Source organism: Stereum hirsutum (genome assembly GCF_000264905.1).
Source record: "Stereum hirsutum FP-91666 SS1 unplaced genomic scaffold STEHIscaffold_6, whole genome shotgun sequence".
In the NCBI taxonomy this organism is placed as follows: Eukaryota; Fungi; Basidiomycota; class Agaricomycetes; order Russulales; family Stereaceae; genus Stereum; species Stereum hirsutum.
Window position 1 is genome coordinate 2,278,437 of NW_006763136.1, and position 20,388 is coordinate 2,298,824.

Consider the following 20,388-nt stretch of genomic DNA (forward strand, 5'->3'; position numbering starts at 1 on the left):
GCAGTTACAACACATAACGGAACGCCAGATCCTGTAGATCCGTTCTGTTGTCCTCCTCGCTCGCTGGTCTCGGTAAAGCATCAGGGTGGCCCTCCGCCACCAACCTATCGCGGCGGGCGTTCTCACGTTTGCAGAGGTACCAGTAGGTCAATTGCGCGACAATGTAGATGCTGTGAACGATGACAGAATGAGACGAAACAATTTATTCGTGAGGAAGGGTGGGCTCACCAATAGAGTGCGATGCAGGTGTGCATGGCGGTCGGGTAAAGCGGCTTTTCTGTTGAGAGGAAGAGCTGCGGACCAGCGATGCATCCCGCGGCATCTTCACGTACCGGTTTGCTGCGTCAGTCACAATGTCGAGAACAAGATGAAAGGGGTCAATGCGATGATATACGTACATCCAATGAAGTAAACTGTCGAGACCATTGTCTTCCTCGTGTGGCCCTTGAAGTTACTTGCGATAAGAGACATGTTCATAACGTAGATGCTCGACTCGCATGTCGCTAGCCAGTAACCCTGTATCGCGAATTCAAACGTCGACTTGATCAGCCCGACTCTTCTTGTCTCGTTCCGTCGATGAGAGGAACACAATGTATCTGGCACTTACCCCCGTCAATGCCCACTTGTTGGAATAAGGCAGAGTGGACATCATGATGACGCCAATCAACGGTGGAATGATCAGAAGTGTTTGGATGAAACCACGGCTGTTGGGGAATGCCCAGCTTCCGGCAACACCGGCCCATATGCAGATGAGTTGGAGGCCAGGGCCAGGAAGGCCTATGAGAACCGTCTATGCACAAAGTCAGCATTGTCATGCAAGATGAACATGGAAAAGAGCATGCTTACTCTGAACTCGTCAAACCCTAGACCATTGATGACAATGGAGCCAAACGAGACAACCGAGGTCATGCAGACACATATAGCCCACAAAAAGATGAGGTAGAACTATACACTTGATCAGCACAACGGACAGTCGATGAGAGGTATCAAGAGAGGGAGACGGACCTTGGGGTCCTTCAATGTCTCAATCATCTGGTCATTCCTCCATTCCTTGTGCTGTGCCGACGCGTGCTCTCTCGCTACTCTCTGCACTGCGCATACCCTCTCCTCCGGGGTCAAGAACCAAGCGCTCGCGGGCGCCTTTGGAACGATTATCGTGAGGATGATTCCGAGGATCAGGGTGACACCCCCTGCGATGAGCATTGAAATTCGCCAGCCCGCAATGGTGGCACCTGTGATGGAGCCACATCCGTAAAGAAGGAGTCCTCCAACGATCTGGGCAAATGCGTTCGCGGACACGAAGACGGCTGTACATATAACACAATTTAGCGGGGAGAACAGGAAAGAAATGATGAAGTCTACCTAGCCTATTAGGATGCTCGCTTTTCTTCCACCAGATGGATGTCAATACGACAAAGCCTGGTGACACAGCGCCTTCGGTTACGCCCAGGAAGAACCGAACGAGCATCATGCCGGTGAAGTTGGTGGGCTACGAAGATAATTGTAAGCCTATAGTGTAGCCAACGTTCTTCGATGCTCACCAAGGCTGACATCATCATCACTGCACCCCACGCAATAGCAGTACCTAGGGAAGCCACTCAGTCCTGGCACGGACGGAAAAGCCTCGAGATAGAGACGAACATCCGACGAATATCTTGATCGGGAAGATATGCAAGAAACTCATGATGGGGAACTGTGAAACGAAAAGGGTAAGCTGGATTCTCGTGCGATTTTACCACGGGGAGCGAAACTTACCTCGGAGAGCAGCTGGCCAAAGTAGAATATCGAGGAACACCAGCTTTGATGGCAATTCAATCATCAGTCGATGATCCAAAACGTGAATAAAGAGGATGGAATGGCATGCAGCTTTTGAAGTCAGGTACTAAAATGACTTACGAGTAATCTTGGCCGACGAAGGAAAGATCAATCTCCATCCCAAAAATGGCAGCATAACTGAGATGGTCTTAGACATCTGTAGCAACTATTATGCACCGTAAACAACACACCTGAGGGCTATTTTGTCCAAGTATTCTGTGGACAGCGGGAAAGGGTTAGGCACGATGGAGGCGCTTTGAAGTCCTCCATGAAGAATTACTCACGAAACATGGCGATGAAGAAGAAGACAGTGAGAACGACTCTGTCGATCTTCTTTACCACTCTGGCCTCCAGCTTGGGGTCCACGGCGACATCCTCAGGTTCGACCGAATGCACGCTGGAAGGAGAGCTTGACTTCTCTGGAGCTCCCTTGACCTCCCCAGCACCTTTCTCCATATAAGCCAACGTGCTTGCCATGGCAATGTCGAGTCCGTTCTTTGATAGCCTGAGGAAGGGGTGGAGAACAAGCTTAGAAGACCTCAAGACCTTTGGTTTTGTGCGTTGGAGGAAGGCACATTTGGCAAATTAGCTATCATACTCGTAGTAATGGATATGATAGAGAAACCGCGCTTAGAAGCCATCATATGCAGTTATCACCAGTGAACACTACTATGTATATCACTTGAGCAGAGATAGACACGGGCAAAGAATGTAGCGGAAGGCCAACGGAAGAAGGAACGATGGGTGCGTGACGATAAACATCGGTGTGCGGCAAATGGCGGCGTTTATCCGCGCCATCGCAGCGTGCAAGTCGAGAGTAATTAGGAACGCGACTTGGGTACGAACATTGTCCTCTATCGGTAAGCGGCACGCGTGCCCGTCTCTCCTCCCATTCCTATTCTCATCGTCGCTCTCGTCATGCAGGACACCTCTCTGACCTCTAAGCCCTACAAGTTCCCGAATCCAAGCAAGACTCGACCCGCGATCTTACCACAGCTCGCAATCAAGCCATGGCTACAAGGGCATGCACCCTCACTCGCTCTCAAGAATTGTAAGGTTGTTGATCCGGCCCTGGGAGCTCTGCTTGATGGTCTTCGCACCATCATCATCCAGAAGGGGAGAATCGTTAGCATAGAAAGCGATGATGCGCACAATTTAGAGGATAAACCAGAGGATCTTAGGGAGGTCGATCTCAAGGGAAAGTTTGTCTGTCCAGGTCCGCAATAGTTCTCTACATTGTTGTCCAATCTACTTAGCATTGTCCAGGATTGATCGATTGCCATGTCCATGTTACCGCTGTTCCCGGGGTCAAGGTGCGTGATCGCCGTACCTATGTGACTGTCAGTGATATTGAGAGTAGCACAGAACATGAGCGAGCTCGTCAACATCCCCGATGAATTGACTCACCTGCGTTCAACCTACGTCTTGTCTGGTATGATTCGGAGGGGTTTCACCACCGTTAGAGACACAGGAGGCGCGACCAAGTCGCTCGCAACTGCAATTGACGAGGGTCTCATCGAAGGGCCACGGCTCATTCAGTGTGGCAAGGCGCTCTCTCAAACGGGTGGCCACGGAGATTTCTCACCAGGGGTTTCCGGCGGAAGTGGCGTCGGTTGCTGTGGCGGACATTCTCAGGTATGGTCATTCAGCTTCCGAAGTGGGTTCAAACGGAATCTGAACTGACCATTGATCAGAGTCTTGGACGTGTAGTTGACGGTGTGCCGAACTGTCTCAAAGCTGCCAGAGAGGAGATCAAAGCCGGCGCAGACTTTCTCAAGGTGGGTACTTTCGCTTTCACCGTCAAGACTATCACAAACTCATGGACATTCGTCATAGATCATGGTCGGTGGCGGAGTAGGTGTGTTGCATACCCGCGAAAATAATTGTTCTCATGCTGACGGGCTCAACTTTCAGCGTCAGAAACGGACACGATAGAGAGCTTGCAATATACCGCCGAGGAGATTAAGGCGGTCACTACCACCGCTACGCAAATGGGCAATAAACTGGTATTGTTTCCCTCATTCCACGCACCCGAATGTGCAGCAAAGTTCTAAGCAACCGCGTTAGGTCACGGCTCACGCATATACAACTCAAGCAATCCGACATGCTGTCGACAACGGCTGCCGTGGCATCGAGCATGGTAACCTGATGGACAAAGATTGTGCTATAATGTGAGCATATCCCGACTGTCATTTTTCCTGCTCTACATCACTCACGATACCAATTGCCGCCCATAACAGGATGGCAGCCAAGGGCATCTACCTAACACCAACTCTCTCCTGCTATGGCGCTATGGCGCGTCCTCCTTTCGAAGACTTCCTCTCACCGGACGGCCAGATAAAGAACGAACAAGTGATGGAACACGGCCTCGAGGCGATCAAAATGGCGGAAGAAGCGGGTGTGACGATTTGTTATGGCTCCGACTTGTTGACGTCGCTGCACGCGTTGCAGACGGAAGAGTTTACGGTACGGGCGACCGTACTGGACTCGCCAACTGTCTTGAGACACGCGACCACAAATGGGGGTGAGTGTGGCCTCTTTCTCGGGCTCTTCCATCATTTGTTCTGACCGCCAGAAACGACTTGCGTTACAAAGCCAAGATGCTGGGAAAGTCTGGTCTTTTGGGTACCATCAGCCCAGCCGCCTACGCCGACATACTCATCCTGAACCGAAACCCTTTGGAGGATATCAAGGTGCTTGACCGACCAGAGCTCTACCTGAAGGCGGTCTTGAAGGAGGGCAAAGTGATCTTCAGCTCAGTCGATGGCCTATGACAGTCTACTGCAAGTATAATGCATGGAATTAACACTAGCTGTTGTTTTGAATGAAGATGTTCTTTCAGTGGATATTTTAGTGTGCAAAATAGGATTGGAGGGTGGTATACACAAAACATGTTCACATTAACGACAGTAGGCGACGCATTCGCAAGTACCGATTAAAAGTACAATACTCGTGACACGCCAGACAGGACACTATAAGGAAAAAGAATCTTATGTAGAATTGTAGTCCATCGTGAAAGAGAAAGGCAAGACCGAAAAGAGTTCTTGCGCCCGACGCCAGGCTACTACCCAAGAATATTGCGAGTCCGCGACACTATAACCAGGTTTTTGAAAAAAAAGACCATACATACATTGACTTGTCGTACAAATGAGCACCGCAAGGCACTCGCACCATTATAAAACCATTTAATGAGCGACAACGAAGGCGCCGAAGCTAACGAAGCCCAGGACCCACATAAGGGCAAGCGACGTAAGGCCAGAAGTCATGTCCGCCTTGCGAAGAGCGGCCGAAGTGGAACTGGTCGACGAAGCAACACTGCCTGAGCTGGACTGCGAGCCACTGGACTTGCCGGTGCTGCTACCGGTGGCAGAGGCAGAAGAGCCGGAGGCGGAGCCAGTGGCCCCGAGGAGCTCAGTGTAGATTGCGGAAGAAGTGTAGGACGTGCATTGAGAGGTGGCAGGGATAGTGGGACTATGTACAAGCATTAGATAGAGTGAGGAGTGACTGAGTAGATGAACTTACGTATACGGAATGGAAGTAATCGCTCCGAGAGACTCGGCAGGCTGGAACCAGGTGGTAGTTATACCATCGGAGACGTACTGGCCAGGAGGAGTCATGTCTTCACCAAGGCAGTACTGGAAGGTACCGTTGATCTCAGAGTAGGCAACAGGGTCGTTGTATGTGCAGCCAACACGGTCATAGACATCTGTGGAAGCATCAAGATTATGAGATTATGTCATACAGATAGATGAAAGACTGCGCGGCGTACGGGCGCAAAGCTCGGCAGCACGGGAACCAGCAGGGTCGCAGGCCTTAAAGCAGAAGATGCCATCGCCGACGAAGTAAGACCACTCGATGACCTGGGTGAAGTTGGTCTGGCTGTTGTTGGCGTTGAAGGCAGAGGAATAGAGGAGAGAGCCGAGTGGGTTGCCACGCTCGTCAGCACCATGGGGATCTTCCTCGCCACCCGCGTCATCAGCGGTCAGGTTCAAGGCGGTTTGATCTATGTAGCCAGCGATTTCGACATAATCCGGGGTTTGGACCCTGTACACATACGAGGTGAGCTTTTATGAAAGGGGCTCAAGCTAAGTGTAGACGCACATCTGGATACCCTGGATGGAACCCTCTCTAAGGAGACGAGTACCGTGGACTTTCTTCGTGCAGTAGGCAACCATCTCCTCTTCAACATCCCCGACAGTCTCTGAGGAAACGGGGGAGCCCCAGAGACAGAAGTCGTCGACAGAGTTGATGTAGGCGGTCTGGCACCACGAATCCTGGTTTTGGGTGGTGGCGTTACAGATATTGTATCCTGGAGAGAATATGAACACCGGCGGGTGGGAAAGAAAGAAAGGATGAAAGACAGACCCTGCTGGGTACCACGGGGACCGTCGCCGGAGTCGGCCTGGTACGGCAGGTCCGGCCACTGGAAGTGCTTGGAGGCAAGAGGCACGTCCTCGCCAGTATCCTGAGTAATAGTGTAGACACCGAAGGTATTGGAATACGTCTGGGCGAAGACGGAGGCGGAAGACGCAAGAGCGGCCGCGAGGATGGCGAGGCGGGACATGACAGAGAAATCACAGAAAAATGTAGAATGGATGAGAGGAATTTGAAAGGGGGCACCAGACGAGTCTGGGTGTCGGGGCGGCGAGAGGATGAGGGCGGGAGGGGCGGGAGACGAGGAAGACGAGGAGGAAGAGAAAGAACAAGGTGCGCGCGCCGGTAATATATACCACGCGCCTACCCCGCAGCCGCGCTATTTTAATTCGGGGCTGGACGCGTCCGGCCTCAGGCCTCTACCCCGGTCTCTGTCGGCCACCCTTCCTTGCCTCCTGTCGAACTCGTGAGCGTCTCCTCACTTCTTCCACCCTTCGTGGCTATTTTCCTCCCTGGCCAACGAACCCTCGCCGTGTCTCACCTTCAAGGCGCCGCGAAGTGCCATTAACAGCACGCGAACACTGGTCATTTGACTAGCCTGCCCCGCGCAGCACCAGGGCCTGCGCGTTCACGTCGTTTGCATGTTGCTTCTGCCATTCTCGTAGGTTTCATCGGGTCTGTGCACGGACCGCAGCAGCGGGTCCCGTATGGACTCTCAAACGTGTTGAACACACAAAATTGCAGTGACCAATCGTCCACTTCCTATCGTATTCGTTCCCAGTCTGGTCCCCATCAGTCCTCGCGGAATCACGAACAGGTCCAGTTCCCACACGCAGGGAAGGTCTACGAGGAAACAACGGTCATCCATGCCCGGTTGCAATCCAGCCCCAGTCACAGAGGGAGCGAATGAAAAACGGAAATGACACGCACTTGCGGATATATTGGAAGAATCTCGTTCCAGTATTGGCATACCTTGTCGATCTCAAAGTGGTCTCCTAAGATCGCTCCATCTTCGTCTATACCTAGGATGGCCAGCGTGCTTGAGTTGGAAGGACTATACTTGGGCCAGTTGGGGATACGTGGACCCAGTGTCGGCTCTATTGGGGGGATCAGATCAGGATCAGCGTCAGTGTATGGTGATGCCATCATGCAGAACTCGACCAAACCTTTGATAAAGTTTGTCCAGGCGTCTATCATATAATCCGAGACTCTTTGTTCGAAAGGCGTAACGGGTACGAACGGTGCACTAAGAGCAATGGTTGCAGTTGTCCTGCATACACAGAAACATCAGTCAAGAAATTCATGATCACGGACAATAACTGCATGAACGCACCCCATCACAAATCTGATATCCGAACCTATGTGCCCGTCAAGACAGACAACTATGAAGTCAGGATGATGCAACATACCGTGGAACGTCCCGATACTCGCACCCAGGGAGTTCAGATTTGAGGCTACCAAATCAAACCTGTACCTCCATACATCCAACCCTAACGCTTCGGTCCTCCATTTCCCCAGATTATGAGCGAGACAGAGCATATGTGCGTCTCGCCACATCGCGGAAGTAGCATTGTAAATTGATGGATACAGTGCAGATGGAGATGGGTAGAGCGCGTCGAGGAGGAGCGAAGAGTTGGCGAAAGGAAAGTTGAGGTTATTGCTCTTACTATCAGAAAAATAGGCATCATGTAATGTGAATCACGGCGCGTATACAGTGTAAACGTGGCTTACATGTAGGCTGACTCGTTGGTGAAGGCTGTGGGTTCGCTGTTTACTATTAGGGTACCTTCGTCCTGAAGGACCTTGTCAGCACTAGTTTACTCTAAATCTCAGGGTTGACTACTCACTTTGTTCGTGCCTATAAGGAGAGGTACCTTCGCTGTCCTCCCCTCCTTCGTCTGTTTCACATAATCCTTCCAGATTGTGATATTGTCAATGACAGGTTGGAACTGGTCACCGGTCGCTAACAAGGTATCTTGAAGCGCAAATGCATCTTTCGTACGCAAACAGTCAAGTTGGCCAGGTGAAGATGTCGGGCAAGACTGATTTGCTGCGATGGCGGTGAGCTGGTTGCCCAATTGCCACTGTGGTTGCGACGCTTCATGAAGTAAAAATCAAGATTATCGGTGAGGTCATTGCCACTGTGGTCATTCAAAATAGAGAAAACGGGGAACCTACTATCAGAACTCTGCATCACAGCTCCTCTGATGAGGGGGTCCTCGGGCCAGGCGGATAGGTACATATTGGTCATTTCTGTAGAACACAAAAAAAAACCGAGCGCTGTCGATGCAGTTCACCAAACTTGCAGCGCAAACACCTACCAGCTCCAACGCTCTCCCCTGTTAGTTCCGCATGAGCCGCGCTACATACGAACGGAAGACTACAGCATGATTCTCACCTCCCAATACGATCTTCTCCGGATCACCCCCGAATGCTTTCGCGTTGGCTTTCATCCACTCGACAGCGGCTCTCGTATCCAAAAGACCGAAGTTCTGCGTCTCCCCTGCTTCAGCGATCTCGGCAGCATGCGGCCACGCCCACAAGGACAGTCGATAGTTGTACGATGCAAACACGATGCCCTTCGCGGCCATGAAAGAGCCATCGATCTTGGGGTCTGACGATGCGCCGCTGTCAAATCCACCGCCGCTGAGATAGCGAAAGCGAGAACAACGTGAGCAACAGATGACCAAATCAAAGAATCCGCGTACTGACTATGAGTAGACATAAACGGGTAGATTGTTTGCTCCATCCGGTGATATCACGTTAATCCTTAAGCAGTCCTCACTTTGCACGCTAGTCCCATTTCCACCGTCCGCCCTCCCTTGCATACAGGCCGGACCGAACTGAGTAGCATTGAACACCGTGTCTGGATTCGCTTCCTTGAAGGGTTGAGGTGGCCGCCAGCGATTTTGTCCCGAGGTATCCTGAGCAAACCGGATGCCATACCACTTCTGGAGTGGGGTAGAAGTGGTGCTGTCATCGAGGTAGCCTTGGACTTTTCCGGAGGTGGTGGAGATGGGAGGTAGGAGAGTGCGGTTGGTTGATTCAGCGTGAACTGCGTGGATCAGAGCGAAAGCACCGAGCCTGAGTGCGAGTGTGATGAGCATGTCGAGGCAGAGATAGACGAGAAGAGTTGTACTACACTGCTAACTTACTAATAATGAGCCGTTAGAGGTGTTTTACAATGATGTTCCGGATATGAACCGCTATACAACGCGATACTGTGTGGCAAGAACATATTTGAAGGAAAGAGAAGCACGAGGGTAAATTTCGGAATGACTAGAGGACGTTGGCATATCACAAGACACGTTTCTGGCCAGAGCGCACGGCTTCTCTAAATGTGCATGAGCATCAGTCAGATCATAAAGGACCAGCCAGCTCCCATCCTCCCAGGGCACGCAAAAGAGACCATAAGATATGGGGCTGGACAAAATAATCAGCAGGCCATCCACAGGGCTCGAGTGAAGGAATGCAGGTCCGTTGCTCATAGCAATACCGTCACGTTAGTATAACAGCGCCATTGTACTCCCATAGTGCATCACTGCAACTGGCAGAGATACTTATCCTAGTAGCCTGGTCGATCTTAGTTGCAGAATCAGACTGCAGACGGGGTAGTAAGGAGAAATTAAGCTCCAGATGCCAGCCTGGCGAGAGTCCTCAGAAATATGTGTGGCAGGAAGTTCTACTGTAATAAAAGATGGGGTGAAAGCGGATTGGCTGGGACTTGCTCGAGTGCTCTTCGAGGCCCAGAATCGATGGCAGAAACTCAGAAACAATGAAACAATTTATATAGGAACTCGAACGGTACTGGTAAGTGAGCGTGAACAAAGTATGACGCAAGCCTGCAGCTGCCTGCAGGCATCGCCAGAATGGCGGGCTGACAGTTTCTGCCACCCTCCGCCCGCTTTGGGCTTGCCATTTCCTTCGTTCATGGATGGCCTGGTCGAGACTTGTCACGGGTATTTTTGGGTACTTTTATTGCTAACAAATCAAAATGTCGCTTTCTGCGAAAAGTAAATATTTTTAAATGGCCTGAAGTCGGTCTCGGGGCTGGGGGGTGGAAAAACCACATCATTCATGGCCATGAAGTGACGGTTATAATACATTACGCGAGGAAGACAAACAAGAACTCTTGGCCGAATGGTTATTTGTATGTTTATGACTACTTTGCCGTCAGTGAGGTGGCTGGTTCGAACCCTCATGATGCCGCTCGCGCTTTTTATGTACTTTTGCCCTGAGTTTCTCTACCGAGAGCCTTCTCGTCCTTTGCGACATTGATGTTCGTGAAAGCTTTTTAATATGTATATACGTATTACTCTGTAGTACTACGATTTAAGCTTGAGGCTTGTGTAGAGAACTTAGCTACTCGCGAGTCTTTTTAGATAGCATTGCTGTGCATTATTCCCTTTCTATGAACATCCAGCCGACCGAGGTACTGGGCCACACACCGATCGAGCCGCAAATTCAACGTAAATCAAGCTTCCTCGTGGTTGAACTCACAAAATCTCACGACACATATGCATATATCTAGCAGTATTAATGATTCATTCGTACTTATTGTCCTCACTTTGAGCTTGCGATTTGATAGGCTCTCGCAAACTTGGTTTGACTCTGTGCGCCACTCACGACTTGGCGCAAACTTCGCGTCTCGTCCTGCTGACCGGCTCTGCGGCGCCATCAGCGAAGCCTGTTGCCTTTGCCTCGAGGTCGCCCTTCCTCTGGGCGAATCCCTACGTCACTCTTTGTTCACGCTGCCTAGCCAACGGTACTACACGGGCACTGCCGAATGTTTTTGAATGATGTCATCGTTGAAGCCCCCCTTTTCAGTCGCTCGCTCATGCGTCATCGTCCCCCATCTCACCTTTCATCCCCTTCTCCCTTCGAGCAAGCGCTTTGCAAAAGCCATCTTTTGTTACTTCCCCCTTACCAATATGACAGCGCAGAAGGATTCCGGCAAGAAATATCATTTGCAATGCACTGGAGTAGCTCTCGAGACGGCCAATAAGCATATCGCGGAACAAGACATCACCCTTTTTGGCAGCTGTTTCTGTCCTTTCGTGCAAAGAGTCTGGGTTGCTTTTGAATACCTTGGGATACCCTACAAAGTGCGTACATTGCTTTTTCAGTCTTGTCTCCCGTACTGAGCGCCGTTGTATAAAGTATTGTTGAGTAAAGCCTTTGTCGGCTTGATGCGACGATGCAGCACGTCACATCCTCTGCTTACGCGTGTGGATTGTAGACGAAGTTGATCCATATGCTAAGCCAAAGGAGCTACTGGAAGTCTCACCAAAAGGTCTTGTACCTGGAGTCAAGCTCCATAAGTATGAGCCTCCTCGTGCCCTCAACGAGAGTACGGTCATCATGGAATATGTTGTAAAGTGCGTACCATCGCGTTCAACTTTTTTCACCATTCTAATGCTTCTTGCAGACTTGCACAACACAATAACATATCAACTTCTCTCTTTCCCTCCGATCCTTATGCCAACGCCATTGTCCGCCTTCAAGCCGATCATATCAATCGCACCCTCATCCCGGCATTCTACCGTTACCTCCAAGCACAGGACACCGCAGCTCAAATCGAAGGAGGGAAAGATCTCCTTTCTGCCATCGAACAGCTCGTCTCGCTGTTTGAGCGAGCTGAGAAAGAGTGTGGCGACGCACTCGAAGGTAACCCAGTTGGTTTGTGGCAAGAGACAGGGACACTAAGCTGGAGCGATATTATGGCGGCACCTTGTATGCCTCGTCTCCCACCTATTTATTTATTTTCTTTGGACTCTAGGCGGTGTAAACACTGATTGACAGTTAATCTTTTCTCACAGGGCTATTCCGTGCATCGAACGTCCTCGAACACTACCGCGGCTTTTCCCTTCCCAAGGGCCCGAAGTTCGATGCCTATATAGGACGCCTGTTCGAACACCCAGCTTTCAAGTGCACGTGTAGTACGGAAGAACTTTACCTGGACAGTTACGAACGGTTCGTACCGAGTTGTTCTCATCGCGCTCTATATAATATCGGCGAAACATACTGTCTGCTGATTGGGTTTGGGATGCAGGTACGCTTATAATCGTCCGAACACCAGCCAAGTGGCGAACGCGATAAACTCTGGCCGTGGACTTCCTTGAGACTTCAACTGTACCGAGACGGGGTGACTTGAGGCAGCTTATCCTATATCGATCACTTGAAGGGATGTGTATCTCCATCTGGTACGACTGTACCAAGTTTCTACTCCGTCGTGATATATTTGTATAACTCACATCCATGCTAACGTTCCTGTTCGCTGTCATGAACGTTCTTGAGCAAGGATACTGCCCCTTTGACGCACGGCATTGACATGGTTGAGTAGCTCCTCGGAGGCAAATTGAGCCCAAGACGGAAAGTGGTCATAGGGGTGTTGTATGACGACGTCGATGGTTATAGCTCTAGTAAGGTATAGTTATGTGGTGACGAGACATGACGAAGATATGTTTTGTGGGCGAGAGCGCCTTGCGTTTCCAGCCTGCATGGAAGCCCGCCTCTCATATTCCCGAGCCCACTGATCGGGGGCGCACATTTGTCGTTACTGACCTTAGAGACTTATAACCGTTCAAGCTGCCAGTCTGCTCCTTGTGAGCTTTGATAGTCCTCTTTTCTTGTCTTCGGATCGCTAAAGGTTAGTAAATCAGAGTTCTGTGCCATAAGCGGATTAGGACTAACATGCGTACTTGAGAAGGTTCAAGTGTGACCCACTTCGATGAGATGTCGCAGGATAGCTATTGATAGACGGATCCATGAATGACTTCGACGGTTCTCAGCTGTTATACGTCGAAGCTGGGACCGGCGCGACTCCGAATCTAGGCGCAACCCGATCCTATAGACCGCGGCACAATCGGTGCTACTCATCCAGGGTACGTCGAAAACCTAGCTCACCGGCAGTATCAACTGCCCTAGAGCATCCCTTGTACTGGATATCCCAGAGGTCGGCGGAGTAAGCGACTGACATACGCCGATGGTTGAGGAGAATAATTTCCAAGGAAGAAGCTGGAGTGATTTGGGCCTCTAGATTTCGGTGAGTGATGATCCGTATGCAGAGTCCAGGAATGCGCTCTCCTCGTATGGTATGTATGATATGGAAAAGCTCACTTCATCACACCAAGTAAATGGTTCCTACCTCGAGGGGGTCGCCTGCTATCCAACGTGTTGACCCCAGGCGTCAGAATGTTTCCTTGGTTTGCGCAATAGGGGCTGTATGACCGACAGTGAAAGATGGGGATTCGAGATGATGCATATTGTTCGGAAGTAATCTGAAACAGACTACGATAGATCCATTCCATCTATGCATCGGGCTGCAGTAATTACAGTTTATGCTCCTCTCACGTACTGTACATATCAACCTATTCAACAAACTGGAGAGAAGCAGGCGGGAAAATGCGTGAATGTAAATGCTGCAGACTTAAATGGAAACGGAAAGCGTGCGTAGGTATGAATTGTAATGGATGGCGGCGTGTAAACAAGAATGAACGCGGATCACGAGATACTGTCGGGACGGAGAATGAAGACAAGAACAATATATCAACGGGTGCCGTTACGGCGCATACGCAGAAAACAGGAGATGATGCAGAGCTCTACAACTATTCACATTCATTCATGTCATCACGAGGGTATGAGTGCAGCTACACTAGCCCAAAGTAGAGAGAGAAAGAGAGGAAAAATAAATCACTAGCGTCATCGAGTCCCCAGAGCATGTTTACGCCCATGATCTGGTTCGGCAAACAGTCGTAGGCGACGCTCACAGGCTAATGCTTCTGGCCCCACTGAAAACCAAACAGGAAAAAAAGGTCAGCCTCCATGCTCGTCACATTGTACAGGGCGCAAAACACTCACTGGTCGAATCGTTCCCTGAGGAGAGGCTCAACCGCCGCTGGCCATGGGGAGAGTCATCAGACGCAGAGTTGGCCTCGTGTGGCGCAGTCTGCGCGGAAGACGAGCTACTTGTGTTTGCGCGTGACCGCTGTTTCTCTTTACGAAGTCTCCGAGCGACGGCGAAAAGCTCGACGAGACTAAGGTCGATTTCGCGAGGATAATATGGGACATTTGGGACAGGGTACGAGGCGGCGCTGGAGCAGGTCGAAGGCGTAGACACGACAGAATCGCATTCGCTCGGTGTAGCGAGCCAGTTATAAGCGCTCGAGGTGGACGGGGATGAGTGAGCGGAGGGCTGTCGCTCGGAGAAGTAGTCAACGGGGGACCGTGAGCTGCTCTCTGCCGGCGTGCAGTTCGTCGACGCTGAGAAGCGTGATGTGGAGGGGAGCGGCACAAAGCCACTATATCCATGGGGGAACGGGAGAGTGCTCTTAACGTCGACCGCACCTTGAGCATGGGCATTTCGGAGTCCACGACTGAGCTCTGATTGTCGGTGTGTGGACGAGGAAGCGTATCGAGACGAGGTGAAAACGAATGACTGGGATGCGGTCGAACTCGAAGGAGCGGAAGTCGAGAGAGACAGTTCCGGTGCAGCTTGTGATCCGAGAACGATGTCTTGCGTCTTATCCATGTCATGAACGCTACCGTACCGAGATGGGTGTCAGAGACCAGAGCGCCATGTTGCGCCTTGGGATGGCAGGTCTAGCAGTACGTACCGAGCGCCACTAGGTGAGCTGGAATGCAGGACGAGGGAACGATGCGTCTGCCCGGGCCTGCCTGGAGTACGACGCCCAAGAGGGAGTGAGAGACATAGACAGAGGGCGAGAGTATAAGTACCTTAGACAAGCGCGAAGCACTCGGCACGGTGCCCATGGGAGAAAGTCGCCTCAGGATCTGCCTCGTTGGATCAGGGCAGTCCTTATACGCCGCAACGCACAACTTCTTCACTCAGCCAATCTGTCGGTTTCTTGTCGGTCTTTTCCGTTCCCTCGAGGTAGGCGCAAGACATGGCGTCCATAGCCAATATAGAGGCACCCATCAAGCACCCATTCCCAGTCCCAATCCGGAGCGACTCAGCGATACCCGAAAACCGCCAGCCATCCGTAGCTATCATCTCGGACAACACATTGCTCAACTCCACAAACCATCGATATCGCCTTGAAACCGTTAGCCTTCAACGTTCAACCACTGTACCTTTCATCCGTCTACCTTCCGCATTTCGTCCGTGGTCCACGTTTGCCGGATATCTGTCCCACCTCACCTCCATCCCCGAAATCCATCCTGCCACGATGTTCCGATTCCTTCCGCCCGGTGATTCGGTTTTGTGGCGTCTGTATCGAATGATACTTCTGGTCTCCCGCATGAGCACTCACCAGCTTCGGTTCCTCCAGGCCTACCTTTGATTGCGAACCTGGTCACTTTTGGATTATGACGAGTTCTTGAAAGCCTAGTGATTCTGTGATTCCCGCCAGGCAGTTCTCATGAAAGAGGGGCTTTCGCCATGAGTTGCTGGATCCACTCGTCCCGGGCTAGGAGTCATTGCATTATGTTGGTCAAATGCTTCGACATTACTACCAGAGGAATGCAGATGAGCCACAACAAGTATGTTTGCGTGAACGCTTGCAGCATTGTTCACCTCTCAACGGACTCGGGTACTGCTTGTTAGTTCTTCATTTGAAGACACACTAAATGGAAGGCTCATGCTATCTTTGGCCGGCTATCTTTGCACTGTACGTTCTGGAAGCGGCCTCAAGAGGTGCCATCACAGAACATTGGACGTTTGTTTGCGGCGCTGGGCAAGCACCTATTGTTACAGACCGCCGGTATGGTTGTAGTTGACAGGAAGAGTCTCGACGCGAAGAGCAAGGTGGCTGGTAGGGGGAATCTTAATTATAAATTCACCAAAAAACCTAATCTTCCTCGGTCGAGACTGCAACTACCATGCTCGAGATACGTAAAGACAACCTCATGCCGCGCCACTCGTATGCGCATTAAGCGAGACAAGGACGAGTACGCCCAATTTAGCAACGCAGGTGGCGGAAACAGGAAAAGAATATCAAGGCCGGATCGGGAAGGTGAAGGCCGTGGCGATACTTTTGTGCCACATCCTCATGTCCGTATTCGACAGGTGCTGCAGTTGCTATCACAGCAAAGAAAACACGGACTTATACTCTCGTACGTGCCGCCCTGAATGCTATGAAGAGAAGTGCGAGGATATAATAAGCCAACCAGAAGAACATAAGAAGTCAGCCTGGCAGAAGCTTTGACCAGCGCCACTCGTCCCCGCCAAATATCCATTCGAAGGCAATGACTGATATTGACTGTTCCTGTTCGGCCTCATGTTCAACCCCAAACTCTACCGCATTCTCCTAAACCGGCAGACATGACCTCAAAGAACAAGGTTACATCCTACGGTGACACGTTGATCGTCCAGAACCTCCCTCTCTAAAACTAGAACCACTGCCCGAATCGTGCTGACAATAACACCACAAAGAGTGGAAATCCGGCCGATAAAGAACTAAGGGCGGAGGAAAGCACTTCAGGTTGGAGATTAAAGTGGAGATGAAGAGGCGAAGCACAGAGGGAACTCGAGACAGGATGAAGCGGGAGAAAGATATCAAAGCTGAGAAGGAGACGCAGGAAGAGCACGCGGCGTTCGAGGCGGAGAAGAAGACACGGAATGGTGATCCTGGAAGAGGCGAAGGAGGTTTGACCGCCTTTCGCGACAACTTGACACTGACCGACTCGGAGGACCTTTCCGAACAGGCCGACGAGGCGACATCCGCACTAGGTCCAAAAGCATGAAGTTCCGCCTCACCGTCAATTGCCTACGGCACAGAAACGCCCGCCTCGAAGGGAAACGCAGAGCCTAGCAACAGCATTGAATCTGACAGAGTTATCTGTGCGAAGTTGGGGAGATGAGAGCTGCGGCTGTGGCTCAGAGAGCGAGAACCCATCGGACTGCGAGGACATCCGTGGCAATCTGTCAAGAGTATGATCCTAGGTCTCGCTATGCTGCAGTCCACCGTCTGGATCATTGGCGAAGCACGCACCGAATATGTTCCTCGACGCGAATAACTGAAGGTGTACTGGGGGAAAGTAACGGTGACCCGCGAGAGCAGTCGAGGTTGAGTCGAGGTGTATGAGTGGACTTTGTGATTGGTCATTATAGCGACATTTTATCGGTATTTTCGAGTCTACGTGGTGTATATCATTCTCTGTTTGACGCATGACCTACTTGGAATAATTCTTTCCGTGCAAAGCAGTCTGCGTGAGGTGGAAAGATTCACAGAAACGCGTGCAAAAGGGTGAGCGTTTTCAAACCGGGCTGTAGTCCGGCCTCTCTCGGCCCGGAGTGCTCACCCGGGTGATGATTTGTTCAAACGAGCATCTTGCACAAACACCGTCCTCGTTAGGCCACCCACCATTCACTAAGGTCAGTATCCCGACGTCTTGCGCTCTGGCTCACTCGATGCTCCAGATTGTTGATCACCTCGTATTATGTCTCGCTCAGGCTCCTTCCCCCCCGAGTATACCCCGCTCGTGATTTCGCCCGGTCGCAGGCAAGGACACAGCAATCGACTGCAGTGTCAACCTCTCCAGACTTCTTCGTTTCCCCTTCTCGTTTGTCCTACATAGCGTGCCTGCAAGAGGCCTGATCATTTTATCTTCACGGTTTTTTCACCAGCTATGCCTTCCCCTCCAAAACCATGGGAGCGCAATGGTGCCACACCCGCTACAGCTTTACCAGCATCTGCAACCACGACGTCCTCGTCGACTAGCGCGCCTATGGCATCAGTCACAACTTCAAACAACACGACAGCCAACCCGTCCCTTCCTGCGCGACCCGCAGCCTTGACAAATGTTTCTGCAACTTCGACCCTTGCTGCAAATCCGCTAGGGTCTACTTCTACCTCCGCATACTCTCCTTATAACCGTCTCTCGTCGTACAGCAACTCCATGTACGGCGGCGGTGGAATGGGTGGACTAGGCAGCTATGGCTCGTACGGTGGCATGGGCATGGGATCGTATGGCATGGGAGGGGGATATGGATCATATGGCGGAGGCTATGGCAGTTATGGCGGCATGGGTGGCATGGGTGGCATGGGCTACGGCGGTGTGGGCATGGGCGGCGGCATGTACGGTCAACCCATGAACCCCTTCGATCCCAACAACCCACAGATGAATCCCACTCTCACACAGACCCTCGAATCTACAACCCAGCAGACATTTGCCCTCCTTCACTCCGTCGTACAGACATTCGCTGGCCTAGCACAGATGCTGGAGAGCACTTTCATGGCCACCCACTCTTCTTTCTTTGCTCTTGCAGGCGTGGTCGACCAGTTTGCGATGCTGCGAAACGCGCTCGGGGGCGTCTTAGGTCTGTTTGGGCTCGTGAGGTGGATGAAGGACCTGTTGCTCGGCACGCGAGGGTCGCGCAGTGGAGCAATGCGAGGAGAGTTCAAAGACTTCATCGGTGGTAAGCCAGTCCAAGGACCACACCTGCCTGGGCAACCCCCACAGCCCAGAGCCAGCCGAAAACCGCTCGTTATATTCTTCCTCGCCATCTTCGGCGTGCCATACGCAATGCACCGACTCGTCAAGATCATCACCGAACGGCAGCGCCAACAGCAGCAGCAACAACAGAATCCTCAACTCCTCGCATCGTCATCCAATCAACAACTTGCTGGCGCAGCAGGGTTGCCTCCTCTGGATCCTTCACAACTCACTTTTGCACGAGCGCTCTATCCATTCACAGCGACAACACAGGCGGAACTCAGTCTGAAGAAGGACGAGATCGTAGCGATCATGGGGAAGTTGGATCCGGAACGCGGTGTTGAGGTTGATCCGAGAGTGCAGCTAGAGAGTGGAGAGGGAGAGTGGTGGCGGGGCCGTACGAGGGAAGGACGAGAAGGGTGGTTTCCGAGAGTGTGGGTTGAGGTTTTGGAAAGGAAGGGTGCGAATGCTGGGACAGGTCCAGGTGGCATCGCGGTGGAGGGGAAGAAGGTGGACTGAGACGATTCTCTCGGTGATGTTGTGTGCGCTCTGGTCTGTCCTTGTTTTGCATCTGTATGTTGTCCTCCGTTCTATCTTATTTTTGGATGTTGCTCTGGGTTGGAAAATATCTTCCACCGTTGTCATCTGATTGGGGGTGAAAATAGTCATATAACAAACGTGAGGGCGAATTTTGAACGTTGGCTTCATGCGTTCAATTTACTGTCTTATCTTCAATCTGCCTTACCTAAGTTGTGCTCCAGAGGGAACGTCTGACCGATTGTCTGGGGTCCTTGTCCATAAGATTGAAGGTATTTGTGAGTCGTCGCTCGCCTCCAGTTGGAGACATCTACCCATATATCATGACGGTTAAGAGGACCGTATTGTGTGCTCGTTCACTCATGGTTAGGACAAACATCACTGGACCATCTCGAGTGTACCTTGACGTCGGCATACTTGTAAGGTTTCCGTCTACGGGTGGCCTTGAGAAGTTGCCATTCACTATGGGACAACAATATAGAACTCGCAGGGTGATGCGTCAATCAAGTGACACTGAACGGCCAGATAATACATATCCATTGAGGGCGACTAAGATCGTAAAACAGCGTAATATGTCCATGTAATTAGACAATAATCGTATAGAATCGCATAGTGGGTAGGTAGTGTCGCTCTAGCCTTAGGGCATTGAAGAGCGACCGATCGTGACGAACGAGGTATATTCACATGGCTCCCTCGCTCCTCGAGATGATATACCTATCGCAGTCATTCTTGTCATCCCAAGCACAGGAGACGGAAGGTAAGATAAAACACATACCATGCATGAATGACTCCGGGAATCCAACCGAGAACCCAGAGCAAGATGTTGATCCAGAAGTCTGCGTCAAGGGAGAATCAGAAACCGTCGAGGAGACCGACCCGGGAGAAGAGCTCACCGGCAGTACACCCTCGCTCTATAGTTCATTTCCGCAAAGAATGACGTTTATAAGTTGACTATTTCACGGAGAAGGAAAGGGAGTTCTTACTCATGAATACAGGGACCGGTGGGACGAAGCTATACGATCAGTGACAGATAGATATAAGGACTCGGAGATCCAAGGGGGAGGGTCATAAGAGCACGTACAGAGCCACAAAGTAAAGGAGAACATCGTAGTTAGAGGAAGCTTGAGAAGTCATGGCGTGTGTTCTGGTGTTAGGCGTATAGCACTGGGAAGGCGAGGATGGTGGTTGTGTTGAGCAGTGACTTTGAGGAGCTCTGATTCCTGAAGGCGTGCAAGTTGCATAGCGTATGACGTCACCCTCCGGCGG

The 20,388-nt window shown here is 51.3% G+C and overlaps 6 protein-coding genes across 6 annotated transcripts; 3 read left to right on the plus strand and 3 right to left on the minus strand.

Annotated features, from left to right (window-relative positions):
• Positions 1-4: 4 nt before the first annotated feature.
• Positions 5-2,271, minus strand: STEHIDRAFT_55733 (pantothenate transporter; the record flags this gene model as incomplete). Its single annotated transcript, XM_007303131.1, has 13 exons — positions 5-170; positions 229-322; positions 399-516; positions 608-790; positions 847-945; positions 1,006-1,307; positions 1,363-1,489; positions 1,542-1,585; positions 1,642-1,693; positions 1,756-1,798; positions 1,897-1,953; positions 2,007-2,031; positions 2,100-2,271. The coding sequence occupies 13 exons, from the start codon at positions 2,269-2,271 to the stop codon at positions 5-7; spliced, it is 1,482 nt and encodes a 493-aa protein (XP_007303193.1).
• A 462-nt stretch (positions 2,272-2,733) lies between these two features.
• On the plus strand, positions 2,734-4,589 carry STEHIDRAFT_56838 (uncharacterized protein; the record flags this gene model as incomplete). The annotated part of the gene is made up of 9 exons (XM_007303203.1): positions 2,734-3,031; positions 3,082-3,128; positions 3,181-3,455; positions 3,512-3,593; positions 3,652-3,673; positions 3,730-3,821; positions 3,883-3,986; positions 4,056-4,339; positions 4,411-4,589. The coding sequence occupies 9 exons, from the start codon at positions 2,734-2,736 to the stop codon at positions 4,587-4,589; spliced, it is 1,383 nt and encodes a 460-aa protein (XP_007303265.1).
• Positions 4,590-4,630: 41 nt separating this feature from the next.
• STEHIDRAFT_96968 (uncharacterized protein) lies at positions 4,631-6,478 on the minus strand. The gene is made up of 5 exons (XM_007303835.1): positions 6,181-6,478; positions 5,917-6,124; positions 5,585-5,859; positions 5,338-5,521; positions 4,631-5,286 (listed from the first exon to the last, which is right to left on the minus strand). Exons 1-5 carry the CDS (start codon positions 6,377-6,379, stop codon positions 5,001-5,003), a joined length of 1,152 nt encoding a protein of 383 aa, XP_007303897.1. The 5' UTR covers positions 6,380-6,478; the 3' UTR covers positions 4,631-5,000.
• Positions 6,479-6,480: 2 nt separating this feature from the next.
• STEHIDRAFT_168381 (carboxylesterase) lies at positions 6,481-9,296 on the minus strand (the record flags this gene model as incomplete). The annotated part of the gene is made up of 11 exons (XM_007303836.1): positions 6,481-7,032; positions 7,120-7,286; positions 7,356-7,459; positions 7,523-7,547; positions 7,599-7,855; positions 7,921-7,982; positions 8,037-8,287; positions 8,368-8,442; positions 8,511-8,523; positions 8,583-8,835; positions 8,902-9,296. 11 exons carry the CDS (start codon positions 9,294-9,296, stop codon positions 6,997-6,999), a joined length of 1,638 nt encoding a protein of 545 aa, XP_007303898.1. The 3' UTR covers positions 6,481-6,996.
• A 1,756-nt stretch (positions 9,297-11,052) lies between these two features.
• On the plus strand, positions 11,053-14,870 carry STEHIDRAFT_121314 (uncharacterized protein). Its single transcript, XM_007303837.1, has 10 exons — positions 11,053-11,298; positions 11,429-11,567; positions 11,618-11,922; positions 12,009-12,162; positions 12,242-12,838; positions 12,899-13,073; positions 13,143-13,234; positions 13,323-13,979; positions 14,050-14,729; positions 14,805-14,870. Exons 1-5 carry the CDS (start codon positions 11,121-11,123, stop codon positions 12,309-12,311), a joined length of 846 nt encoding a protein of 281 aa, XP_007303899.1. The 5' UTR covers positions 11,053-11,120; the 3' UTR covers positions 12,312-12,838; positions 12,899-13,073; positions 13,143-13,234; positions 13,323-13,979; positions 14,050-14,729; positions 14,805-14,870.
• A 2,748-nt stretch (positions 14,871-17,618) lies between these two features.
• Positions 17,619-20,346, plus strand: STEHIDRAFT_147000 (uncharacterized protein; the record flags this gene model as incomplete). The annotated part of the gene is made up of 2 exons (XM_007303838.1): positions 17,619-19,045; positions 20,321-20,346. Exons 1-2 carry the CDS (start codon positions 17,779-17,781, stop codon positions 20,344-20,346), a joined length of 1,293 nt encoding a protein of 430 aa, XP_007303900.1. The 5' UTR covers positions 17,619-17,778.
• Between the last annotated feature and the right edge of the window lie 42 nt (positions 20,347-20,388).

Bases quoted from the DNA above. Each gene is read 5' to 3' on its own strand.
- STEHIDRAFT_96968 (XM_007303835.1), bottom strand. From the start codon at position 6,379: ATGTCCCGCCTCGCCATCCTCGCGGCCGCTCTTGCGTCTTCCGCCTCC. The intron at 5,522-5,584 runs GTACGCCGCGCA...ATGCTTCCACAG, and splicing joins TGCTGCCGAGCTTTGCGCCC to ATGTCTATGACCGTGTTGGC. The intron at 5,287-5,337 runs GTAAGTTCATCT...GCTTGTACATAG, and splicing joins ATTACTTCCATTCCGTATAC to TCCCACTATCCCTGCCACCT.
- STEHIDRAFT_121314 (XM_007303837.1), top strand. From the start codon at position 11,121: ATGACAGCGCAGAAGGATTCCGGCAAGAAATATCATTTGCAATGCACT. The intron at 11,299-11,428 runs GTACATTGCTTT...TGTGGATTGTAG, and splicing joins TGGGATACCCTACAAAGTGC to ACGAAGTTGATCCATATGCT. The intron at 12,163-12,241 runs GTTCGTACCGAG...TTTGGGATGCAG, and splicing joins TACCTGGACAGTTACGAACG to GTACGCTTATAATCGTCCGA.